The sequence below is a fragment of the Chinchilla lanigera genome, unplaced genomic scaffold (assembly GCF_000276665.1).
Source record: "Chinchilla lanigera isolate Chin_1 unplaced genomic scaffold, ChiLan1.0 scaffold00168, whole genome shotgun sequence".
Classification (NCBI taxonomy): Eukaryota; Metazoa; Chordata; class Mammalia; order Rodentia; family Chinchillidae; genus Chinchilla; species Chinchilla lanigera.
The window spans coordinates 1,659,162-1,672,196 of NW_004955569.1; the positions used below are offsets into that span (position 1 = coordinate 1,659,162).

The following is a 13,035-nucleotide window of genomic DNA, read 5'->3' on the forward strand; positions in this document are numbered from 1 at the left end:
TTTTTTTTTTTGTCTTTTTGAGACAGAGTTTCACTATGCAGTTCAGGCTGGACTTGAAAACAGTTTTTAGCCCAGGCTGTAGTTGAACACACAGTGATCCTCCTGCCTCAGCCTATGGCTGCTAAGACTATAGGCAAGCACCACTTCGTCAAGCTTGAATCAGTATTATTTTAAATGTTCATTTTTGTTGAGTTTGAGTAAGTGTCTCACTTTGTAATCTTTTTTGAGACAGGGTCTCGCTATGTAGTTCAGGCTGGTCTTGAGCTCACTTTGTAGCCCAGGTTGGTTTCAAACTTGCAGCGATCCTCCTGCCTCAGCCTACCGAGTGCTGGGATTACAGGCGTGCGCTGCCACGCCCAGTTCACTTTGTAATCTTGACTGTCCTTACTACACAGCCCAGGTTGGATATTGAACTTATACCAACTGTGAAATTCATAACAATCATGCTACATAATTCTCCCAAGTTTCGGGAGAGCAAGCATATACCATCTCATTGGGCTGAAGTTTTACTTTTGTATTTACTGACTAGTTGCTTGTAGTATCTTGATTTTCATTGCATTTCCTATATTTTATGTCCTTTCCTACATTATCCTCCCTTACACCATACCAATATTTTTAATACTCAAGTGCAAGGAGATAATTCGGTTTCCAAAAGCTGTAAGTTTATATGCTGCTATTCCCCTACATTCATTGTCAATAGACAGGTTCTATAAACCTGTTTTTGTTAACTTTTTAATTATTCATATATCTTATTTAATATTCAATGAAATATTTTTCTAAAACAAAAGGTTTAAGACTCAGTGTGACCTAAGCACAATGGAAGGTGGACACATTGTTGTCAATAAACAGATGTGAAAAGAGATAATTTATGGTGCATCAGAACCTTTCCTTAGATGTTTCCTTAGATGTTGCTCTGCTTCTTACTTTTGTCAGTGATTTCCGTGCTCCCTCTATGAGATCTGCTCTAAAGACAGCGCACAAGTGCAGTATAGACCCCAACGGGAAAAGCAATGAAAAAAGCTGTGGTTGTTTTGGCAATATTTTACAGTCTAGCGTCAGATTTACTGTGTGAAAATATGTGCATATAAATGGGTTTGATGACTAGGTAAACAGTTCTCATTTCAAAGAATAATCCTCAGTTGAGTTTTTTATGAGAGGAGCTGAGATGTATCAGTTTGTGTCTGAAGTTGAGGAAATGTGTCATTATTTAGGAGAAAGTGACCTTTGCGGATGTAGCGGTGAACTTCAGCTCGGCAGAGTGGGCTTTGCTGACTCCATCCCACAAGAAACTCTACGGAAGTGTGATGTGGGAAACACTTATGAATATGACTGCTATAGGTAAGCATGATATCTTTTTCTTACTTATTGAATCATGGAGCATTAATTATTGCTCAGTGACATAGCTTAATAAATTTGAATGTTATAAAATGTTGAAGTATATCTCAAGCCATGTTACATTATACCATAATTATTACTGGAATCTATGAATTTTGATATAATATTATAGTGATTTTTCTAGTATGTCTACCATACAGGAAGAACATGGGATAACCAGAAAATTGAAGAAGAGGACAGAGATCGCTCAGGAAAACTAAGGTAATTTTCACTTACAAGAAAAAGGGAGTATTCTTAAAAGTCAGTGTGTGAGCAGCAATGTTACAGTAAATGAAACTGAAGATAGCAGACCATGGCCCAATTGATTGATTTAACCACACAAAACTATGCAGAGGTGCATTCAGGTTGATGTTGTGTTACATGTCAGTCCACAGAAAAATATCGGAATATAGGAAACCGGTAGTAATTATACCATGCCATAAATAACACATTGTCCTATATCAGTCTAAAATATTCCTTCATGATCAACGTTGTGGAAATATAAGAGATTGGATTTAAGTATTATACTTAGGCATATATGAAATGGATAAACTTTGAATTTTGTTTTTGTTTTTTTTTTGGTCTTTCTGAAACAGGGTCTTGCTGTGCAGTTCAGGATGGCCTTGAGCTCATTTTGTAGCTCAGGCTGGTCTTGAACTCGCAAAGATCCTCCTGCCACAGCCTCCCAAGTGTTAGGATTGTAGGCTGTGTGCTGCGACACACAGCAAATTTTGAATTTAGACAGAAACACATCTTCAAAATACCCATTTGTGGATACAAGTGAATATGAGATATTTGTGATCTAGAAAATGCCTCACATGGAAGCAGTATTCATAATGCAGTTTAATGCTAGTTCTATCATAAGAAGTACTTGGAAGTCATCCCCCAGAATATTGAGCTGTTCATGTTTAAAAGTCTTGAAAGTCAGCCTCATATATTGTTTGTGGGAATGTAAACTAAAACCATAATGATAATCAATATACAGAGGTGTCATAAATCAATAAAAATATTTACATATGATACAGGTATAAGTCTGTGGGTATTTTTTTTTCTTTCCACTTTTTGAGCTAGGGTTCACACTGCAGTTCATGTTGGCCTTGAATTTAATCTATACCTCAAGCTGGCTTTGAACTCATAGCGAGCCATATGCCTCAGCCTTGTGAGTGTTGAAATTAGTGTGCCACTCTGCTTGGTGATTCTCTCGGTATATTCTGTTTTGTTTTGTCTTGTTTTTTGAGACAGGGTCTCGCTATGCAGTTCAGGCTGGCTTTGAGCTGGCTTTGAGCTCACTTTGTAACCCAAGCTGGTCTCGAACTTGCAAGGATCCTCCTGCCTCAGCCTCCCAAGTGCTGGGATTACAGGACAGTGCCACCATACCTTGCTCTCAGTATATTCTGAAATGAGTTAAAATCATCAAATTTTAGTGATCTATATAGTGTATTGTTTAAAGCGAGACATGAATGGGTATTCACAATATCTAAGTTCTGGACACAATTTACAATAGCTAAGCTCTGTAGGGGGCCCTAATGCCCATCCCTGGATGCCTAGATAAAGAAAATATGGGGCTGGCTGAACATGGTGGTGCATTCTTGTAATCTTAGCACTCAGGGAAGCTGAGTTGGCAGGACAACAACTCGAAGTTCAGCCAAGAAATTTAATGGTCAATTAGAATCTCTCTCAAAATAAGCAAGGATAAATCTGCAAATGTGATTCAGTGCTAAGACTTGTGTTTAACTCTTATCACTGAAAAATAGGCTATATAAAGAGCAATGAAGGGGCTGGGGATTTAGCTCAGCGGCAAAGCGCCTGCCTGGCAAGCGCAAGGTCGTGAGTGCGGTTCCCGGTACCGGAAAAAAAAAACAAAAAAAAACAACAAAAAAAAAGAGCAATGATACCATTTGCCAAAAAGACAAAAACACTTGCAATTCAATCCCAAAATGTTAAGTGGAATAAGGCAGGCACGTAAGGTGAAATATCACAGGTTTTCTCTTACATGGGAAACTAAAAGCTTATTTGGTAGTAAAGTTAAGGAGAGGTGATAGGAAGCAGAAATCGTCACTTTTTGGAGATGGGAAAGATGATCAGGATAAATAGAGTGGAGAGTGATGGGGAGGAGAGCTCAAATATGAAAATATTTGATACTCATATGTACCCATCACCTAAAATAAAACTTGATATTATGTATAGGAATAATATACCAATTTATAACACTCAAATCAAAAGCTTCTTTTTTAGAATGGTACATTTAAAGGTATCCTCCATGGAAATAAGTCGATTCATCATCAGAATTTCTTAAGAGGCGTGAAACCAAATTTTCCATTTAAGTAACAATTTTTAGTATGGAGACATTTTATTTTTTCTTTTTCTCCAGCACCGGGAACCGAACTCACGACCTTGCGCTTGCCAGGCAGGCGCTTTTGCCGCTGAGCTAAATCCCCAGCCCCTTCTTTTTTATTGATACCATTCTTTTTCATTTACAGATGTGATGCAGACAATTATTTACAGTTTGAAGAGAAGCGATATAAATGTAATGAACATGGAAAACCCTTCAGTGTTTTCCTGTCCTTCGAAAAGCACAAAATCAGAAAGACTGGAGAGAAACCCTATCAATATGAGCAGTGTGGAGAGGCCAACTTTGATCTTAGTGAACGAAATCATCTTGGTGAACGAAATCACCGTGGAGAGAAAACTTTTGTAGGTAAAAAAAGTGTGAAAACCTTACCAACAAACAGTGGTGTTGAAATCCATAAAAGAAGTCACAGTTTGAGGAATCCACATGTATACAAGCACTGTGAGAATAGTTTTATTTCTTCATACTGTATTCAGATATGTGAAAGGAGACATGCTGGAGAGAAACCCAATCTAACTAAGAAATACGGAAAAGCATTAGCTCTTAGTAGTTCCTTTCAAAAACATAAAAAAATTGAAACTGCACAGACAACCTCTGCATGTGAGCAAAGTGGGAAAGCGTTCAGTACACAAAGTCATTATCAAAGTCATGAAAGTATTCACGCTGAGGAGACACCCTCTGTATGTAAGCTATGTGAAAAATCTGTAGAGCAAAATAGCAAACTTACTGTTCATGAAAGAATTCACACTGGGGAGAAACCCTATATATGTAAGCAATGTGGAAAAGCATTCAGTTCACACAGTCACTATCAAAATCATGAAAGAATTCACACTGGGGAGAAACCCTATGTATGTAAGAAATGTGGGAAATCTTTCAGCAAAAATGGTACACTTACTATACATGAAAGAATTCACACAGGGGAGAAACCCTATATATGTAAGCAATGTGGGAAAGCATTCAGGAGACACAGTTACTGTCAAAGTCATGAAAGAATTCACACTGGGGAGAAACCGTATGTATGTAAGCAATGTGGGAAAGCATTCAGCCAAAAAGGTAGCCTTCTATTACATCAAAGAATTCACACTGGGGAGAAACCCTATATATGTAAGCAGTGTGGGAAAGCATTCAGCAGACACAGTAACTGTCAGAGTCATGAAAGTATTCACACTGGGAAGAAGTCCTTTGTATGTAAGCAATGTGGGAAATCTTTCAATGCAAATAGTAAACTTATTGTACATGAAATAATTCATACTGGGGAAAAACCCTATGTATGTAAGCAGTGTGGGAAATCTTTCAGTCAAAAGGGTAGCTTGAAAAGACATCAAGTAATTCACACTGGGGAGAAACCCTTTGTGTGTAAGCAATGTGGGAAATCTTTGAGCCAAAACCATACCCTCCTTGTACATGAAAGAATTCACACTGGGGAGAAACCCTACGTATGTACGCAGTGTGGAAAATCTTTCAGGCAAAATAGTAGCTTGAAAAGACATCACAGAATTCACACTGGGGAGAAACACTATTATATATAAGCAATGTGGGAAAGCATTCAGTTCACACAGTCATTGTCAAAGTCATGAAAGAACTCGTATTCAGTAAAAGCCTTATGTATGTGGATGTATGGAAAAGGATTTGCTAAGAACACATATTGTCGGGGCTGGGGGTTTAGCTCAGCAGCACAGCGCCTGCCTGGCAAGCTCAAGGTCGTGAGTTTGATTCCCAGTACCGAAAAAAAAAAAACACCCACCACATTTTGTCAACATAGAAGGTCCCACTCTTGGGAGAAACCATATGTTCATAAAGAGTGTGTGAAAGCATTCAGTACACAGTCACTGTGAAGGTCATGAAACATGTCACACTGGGATAAAAACCTGTGTATTTGAAAAATGCAGAGGAATATTTGCTGATCAGTCCAAATTGTGTGCACATAAAAAATCCCACACTGGGGAGAAACCTTATATATGTGAGATATATAAGATGTATGTCATATATTTCTTATATATATATATATATCATCTATATCTTATACATATATGTATAAGATTTATATATAATATATAAGATATATACAAAAGATATATATATATATGGAAAAGGATTTGCTGGTAAGTCCACATTTTGTAGACAAGATCCCACATTGTGGAGAAACCCTATGTATGTAAGCAATGTGGAAAATCTTTCATCAAAAATCATAGCTTGCAAAGATACCAAAAAATTCACAGTGGGAGAAACCCTATATATATAAGCAGTGTGGTAATGCATTTAGTTCACAAAGTAACTGTCAAGGGCATGGAAGAATTCATACTGCGGAGAATGATTATGTACACAAGAAACATGGAAAAGGATTTGCTGATAATGTGAATATTTGGTGATATAGAAGATCCCATACTTGGGAGAAACCCTGTTATGTAAGCAATATGGGCAGTCTTTGTGACATAAGAGTGATTGTTGAGCCAGGCATGGTAGCTCACACCTGTAATCCCAGCACTCGGAAGGCTGAGGCAGGAGGATCATTGTGAGTTCGAGGCCAGCTTGGGCCACAAAGTGAACTCAAGTCCAGCCTGAACTGCATAGCGAGACCCTGTCTCAAAAAAAAAAAAAAAAAAGAGTGATTATCAAAAACCTAAAAGAGGACTGGGGATTTAGCTCAGCCGCACAGTGCCTGCCTGGCAAGTGCGAGGTCATGAGTTTGATTCTCGGTACCGGAAAAAAACAAACAAAAAAAACCTAAAAGAATTCACAGTGGGAAGTTAACATATGTCAATATAATTTCCAGAATATGTTGTCAAAAATGTAAATATCCTAAAATGTATTCATTTTGTGTTTTTCAGTAAATCACATGTAAATGTGTCGTCTCTGTGTCTGTGTCTTACTATTAAAAATTGCACCTTTTTAAGAAATTTCAGGGGCTGGGGGTTTAGCTCAGCGGCACAGTGCCTGCCTGGCAAGCGTGAAGTCTTGAGTTCGATTCCCAGTACCAGAAACCCCCACCCCCACCCCCCCAAAAAAGAAGTTTCAATATGCTAGAAGCTTTTTTAATGAAGTTTTTAATTCATCTATGCTGAGTCTTCGTGGATGGCACCAATTATTCTCATGACCATTGCTTCCCACCTGCATCTGTAACTCACATCTCAGTTTCTCTACAAGGATCCACAGAGACATTCAGAAGTGTGCTTTACCAGGTTTCATGGCGTGTCTCTATGTTCACATGCTGATGATAAACAGAAAAGCAAAAGCTGTTTCAAAATATTTATAATTTTTATTAATTGCTATTTGTATTATATATATTGTAATTTCATCTTTGGAAGGCATTTGATTTATAGAGTAGATCTGAGTTCTTTGTTCTTGCCTTTCTCATTCCCTCTTTGTTTTTCATCTATTTCTTGCTCCTCTCCACTTTTGAAAGGTGTATGTTCCTATTGCCTATTACATATTGTGTACTTTTCTCATACAAACAAAAGTTAAACAACATCTCATATTAACTCAGTATTGTATAAATAGCAGATTCTGAATATGTAAGTGCATCAGGATTTCAAATTCTTAGGGTTCTAAAGAAAATGCATTGAATACAGGCAGCAGAAAAGCAATATTGAATAATGAGAACGATAGCATAGTATGATGCCAGAAATACAGAGCCACTAGTGTGCAATACAAGCGTGTGGTAATAACAGTTATATGAATTAAATGTGTGGAAACTGAGGCATGGGATTTACCTAGCAAAAACCATACAGGGATGTAGGGGTTGTAGTATATAACCTTTGCCACTATCAGTCCAGTCTTTGGGGTGTGGCACCAGCTGAACAGTCGTAGTCTTCCTCTTCTTGGATGAAGATTGACCTTTCTAGAAGAGTCCCATGATATAAAACTGAAAATTCATAAATGAAATCTGACAAAGTTTAAATCATGTTCTTTTCTCAGTAGCATAATTAAATCTAATGCCCCTTTGATCCACCATTTATCTGTTTATTTCATTAGAAAGCTGTCATGTGATGTCACAAAGCAAACTATTTTTTTCAGGTTCACAAAGCCTGTCTCTCAGGCTGTTCACAGGAGAAAAATCAGAATGGCAGAAGTTGTCTGAGAAGGCATAACTGAACAAATGGCAAAAAGACAAACAGCATCTACATTGCTTGAGAACATTACTTGTTCATCCCCATGTCCAAGTCTCACAGATTCTTCAACACTTTCTATCTTTGCCATAGTACAATATTTTTGTGCCATGTTGGGTGTGGTTTAAGCTGAGGAATATGAAATCTGAAGCTGCAATTCTTTCAAAGGAAAATACATTTTTAGTTATGTTTGAGATTTACTATAGAAAGAAGACTTCATCGGTGTTAACAGAGGTGAGGAAGATAGATCATTTGAAGGTAAATAGAATAAGGACATTCTGAGGTACACAAGACCTGAAGACAAGCATCTCCATTTGGAAAGAAGAGAAGGAATGGGGGTGTTCATTTTTCATTTCCTGTTTGCAAACCATTTCAATACTTATAAGTAATAATAGACTTACTGTTTTCTAAAGTGTATATTTTTCAGTATAAATCACCTATAATACCATAGCACTTTCCTTTCTACTTTATCAGTTAATGTAGTATGAATGGAACAACATTTTTAATGATTTGGGCCAGGGATATACCTCAGTAGCACAGCACCTTCCTGGCAAGCTTGAGGTTGTCAGTTTGAGTCCTGGTACCAAAAATACAAATCAAAGATTTGGGTTCTAACTTCTCTTTTTAGTTAACTTACAAATGTTCTTGTCATGTAGAAAAATCACCTTGATAATGAGCCCAGACTTGAGCCTGCCTAGAAAGAGAAATGAACTTTCACTTTTCAGTTGCTTTTTGTTCATCTATTGAGGTGATCATGTGATTGTTTGTCTCAGGCTCTGTTGGTATATATGTTATATTTTGATTATATCCATCCTCCCATTACGACTCCTTTTCTCTCTTCCCTGGTCTTCTCTTTCATCTCCAATAGTCTTGTTATTGAACTTGGTCTGAGAACTCTATCTGCCATAACCTTGGAAGTTCTGGAGGTTCCCTGAGTCCCTTCACAGAAAAAATAATTTTGAGACATATAAATTAGAGGCACAGAGAAGGTTTATAAGACAGAAATTTTAGTACATACTCAGAAGTAGTGTGTGGACCTTCAAGGCAGAGATCTGCACTATAGTTTGGAACAGGGACACTTTATGTATTTTGACAGTTGACCATGTGTAGTCAGGTTTGTTTGGGTAGGTGGAGGAGAATGGCTCACTCGCAGACAGTAATGGTTCATTCAATGGTAAAAATACGGGTTTTTCTTTTTTTTTTTTTTGGTACTGGGGATTGAACTCAGGACCTTGCACCTGCCAGGCAGGTGCTTATACCACTGAGCTAATATCCCCTGCCCAAAAATACGTTTTATAGGTTAAAAGTGGTCTGATAAGAAATTTTTGTCTTAACAAACTTTTATGAAAGTGGGCATGTTTCCTGCTAATTCTGCTCCTGGTATAGTGTAAATAAAATAAAAATGAACCTGTGGCATGAAGGTATAATTTTTATTTTCAAAAGTATGATTTTTACTTACCTCCTTTTGGTTGTTTTTTTGTTTTGTTTCGTTTTGTCTTTTTTCAGACAGGGTCTCGGTATGCAGTTCAGGCTGACCTTAAGCCACTTTGTAGCCCAGGCTGGCCTCAAACTTGCAATGATCCTCCTGCCTCAGCCGTCTGAGTGCTGGAATTACAGGCATGCGCCACCACACCCGGCTCTGGCCTCCTTTTGACATATCTTTATTGCTTCCATCATCCTTCACCCTCAAATTTGACTCCTTATTCTTAAATGGTATAAAAGGCTACATGGGGGCTGGGGATTTAGCTCAGCGGCAAAGCGCCTGCCTGGCAAGCGCAAGGTCATGAGTTCGGTTCCCTGTACCGGAAAAAAAAAAAAAAAAAGGCTACATGGCCTGCCTTCGGTAACTCTTCTGGCTGAGGAAGGAGATTTGTCCAGCCTACCAAGAAATGAAAAATCTCACCCAGTTGGAACTGGTAGGGACAAAAGAAGGTTTTATTTATCCAACCATATTCTTTTGCTAGTCTGTATATTGTACAATATGTTAAAGTTATTGACTCCTAAATGTATTTTATAAACATGTTTAGCAGAGGCAGAAATTAAAATTAGAATATTGATAGTGGTTTAAAAAATTGTCCAATGTGGCAGCCCCCAGCCTCTCAGGCGCCTGGGAAGAGGGCCCCCGGCTCCCAGGAGACCATGCGGCAAGGGGCACCTGCCCTAGGGACAGCTGCCGCTGCACAAATCAGAACTATCATGGCACAGAGAAGCAATGACACAATTGGCCCACCACACACTGGCTGAGGAGGCCCGCCTACAGATGTGCATGAATCATTCTGACATGGAGAAACCCTTGGGAATACATGCCACACAACAGGTCACTCTTGTCCCTGCCTTTGAGAACCAGAAAGGTCTAGAGTCAGCAGAGGAGCAGCTGCTGAACAAGGACTTGGAGAACATGAGAATGCAGACTAAACCTGAGGAGTCAGAGGTCCTGTGGACTGCGGTCATGAGAGCCGCTTGGAAGCTGCAAACTAGGAGGACCTTGTGCAATACCTGAGGAGATCCCCGGGAAGCCATTCTTCCCCTGACAGTACAGGCTGTGGTGGAGGAGCACGTGGAGGTCCGGGGAGGTCTGCAGCGAGAATCCTCTGCCTGTGCTGATGGTTGGGGAGAGGACACTAAGTGGTTGTGGGGTCCCAATGTGATGGGAGGCTGGAGAGAAAAAGCTACAAAAAATGGCTTTTGCCCCAGATGGCTCACTTGAGATGTAAGAATTGCCTTCTCAGTATTCTATAGCTGTAACGAGGAGGAAGTCAAGGAGAGAAAACAAAGAGACTGAGAAAAAGCAGCTGCTTTTGCTGCAGCACTAAGAAAACTGACCCTAAGTCTGATTCTAGGGGCCCCAAGAAGAACTTGACAACTGCATTCACCTGCTACTGCTATTAAAAGTCAGGCCACCTCAAGAGGAACTGCCCTAAGAAGCCCCCTGGGCCATGCCCTGAATGCAGAGGTGACCAGTGGAGATCAGTCTGCCCTCTGAAGCGGAGGCCCCAGAGCTCAGACCCATCCTACCAGTTAGTCCAACAGAAATGAGGGGGCATGGGGCATACTCTGCCTCCTCCCTCTGGCCAGACTGTCATCTCCATGGAGGAGCCCCAGGTAAGTATGACTATGGAGGAACAAGAAAACAGCCTGTTGCTAAACAGGTGCAAGTCTCTCGGTCCTGGCCTTTTCAATCCTGGCCTTCCAGCCTTCACACCTCAGTGAAAGGAGTCACTGGTGAGGAGGTAATATGATATTTTTGAAAACCCTTAGGCTGTAACTACTTGTTAGATCCTTCTTGTGTATCTCTGTCTTCCTGAGAAACCACTTTGAAGATACCACCATGTATTACAGCAGCCATTGATATTTTCCTGCTAATCTGTCCATAACTCTGTAATGTTTGTATTGTTCCTATCCTATTTGATAAATGGATCCATGTTTATTATTATGTGTTTCCTACAACAACCATTGAGAATAGTTAACAATTATTCAATAGGTCACTCATGTATAGCTCTATTTATTTTCTTTAGAAGCCACTTTGAAGATACTAAAGTATAGTTCAACAACTATTGATAATTTCCTACCTCTTTTGTCTGTAACTCACTATTGTCTATTTGTTTTCCTGAGAAACTATCTTGTAGATAACAATATGTAAAACAATAACCTTGATAGTTTCATACCACTTTGTCTGTAATTTGGTAACCCCCCCCTATTTTTATGTTATCCTTCCTTTACTCTTTAAAATAAAAATTTTAAAAAAAATTGTCCAATGTGGTAGCATGAAACCATTGACAGTGAGGAGAAACCCTATATGGGTGAACAATGTGGGAAAGTATATATTAGAATTATTTTCAAATGCAAAGTGTCCCAGGGGAAACTTTGTTCAACAAATGAGGGACTTCTTTAGCAAACAGAGTACTTGCAAACACATGAAAGAATTCACTAGGTAAAACCCTGCATGTGTCATCTATGTTTAAATCAGTCAGTACACAAAAGTGCCATCCAATACATGGAAAAGGCATACTAGTGCATATACCATATGTGTGTAGGCAATGTAGGAGATTGGATGCAAGCTCTTTATAGACATAAAAGGACTCACACTGGTGGGTAACTCTATGCGTTTATGGAGCTTTTGCAAATTCTTTTGTCAGTAATTTCCAATTTCATTGCACTATGGTGAGATAATATTCACGGGATAATTTCATTTCCTTTGTATTTATTTAAGCATGTTCTATGGGTCAGTATATTGTCCATTATAAAGAACATCCCTTGTGCACCTGAGAAGATTGTGTATTCTGTTGTTGAAGTTGGAACAGTCTGTAAAGGTCTACTAAGTCCATTTGTTTATGAGTTTGGTTCAGTTCTGTTATTTCTTTGCTGAATTTTATTTTGTTGATCTATCTCTTTGTGGCAATGGGGTGTTAAATTCCCCTATTACGATTGTGTTATTGTTTATGTGATTTTGCATGTCTATTAAAATTTGTTTTATATAGTTGGGTGCACCCATATTTGGTGCATACAACTTTAGGAATGTTATCTCTTCCTCTTGAAGTTTTCCCCTAACAAGTATGTAGTGACCTTCTTTATCTCTTTTGATCATTCTTGGTTTGAAGTTTACATTGTCTGCAAAGAGAATAGCTACTGTTCCTTTTTCTGGGTTCCTGTTACATGGAGTATTGTTTTCCATCCTTTGACTTTTGGTCTGTGAATTTCCTTTTGAGGTAATGATGTTTCTTTTATACAGAATATTGTTAGATTTTTGTTGTTCTTGATCCACTCTACCAGTCTGTTTCCTTAGATTGGTGAATTGAAGCCATTTACATTAATGGTTATAACTGATATGTATTGGCTTATCTTTGTCATGTTATTTTTCTGCTGATGGTTCCCTATTTTTCCCCTCTGTTTAATTGCCTACCATGTTTGTTGGTTCCTTTTTGTTGTTTTTCTTAGAATTGTGGTCATTTTTATCTCTGTCTAGAATATCTTTCAGTACTCTTTGTAGGGTTGGTTTGGTTGTCATGAATTTCTTCAGTTGTTCTTTGTTATGGAAGTATCTTATTTTCTCATTAATTTTTTTTTTTATTTTAAAGAATAAAAGAAGGATAACATAATAATAGGGGGGACTTAGCAAATTACAGACAAAATGGTAGGAAATTATCAATGGTTATCATTTTACATATTATTGTCTACAAAATAGTTTCTCAGGAAAACAAATAGACA

General features: G+C 38.4%; 1 protein-coding gene across 1 annotated transcript in view; it reads left to right on the forward strand.

Moving 5' to 3' along the window:
• The window catches only part of LOC102008473 (zinc finger protein OZF-like), a 15,668-nt gene extending 10,000 nt beyond the window's left edge, over positions 1-5,668 (forward strand). The window contains 4 exon segments of the mRNA XM_013509377.1: positions 1,212-1,338; positions 1,536-1,596; positions 3,855-5,244; positions 5,246-5,668. Of these exon segments, the coding sequence (XP_013364831.1) occupies positions 1,212-1,338; positions 1,536-1,596; positions 3,855-5,244; positions 5,246-5,320 (1,653 nt within the window). The 3' untranslated portion in view covers positions 5,321-5,668.
• The last annotated feature ends 7,367 nt before the right edge of the window (positions 5,669-13,035 follow it).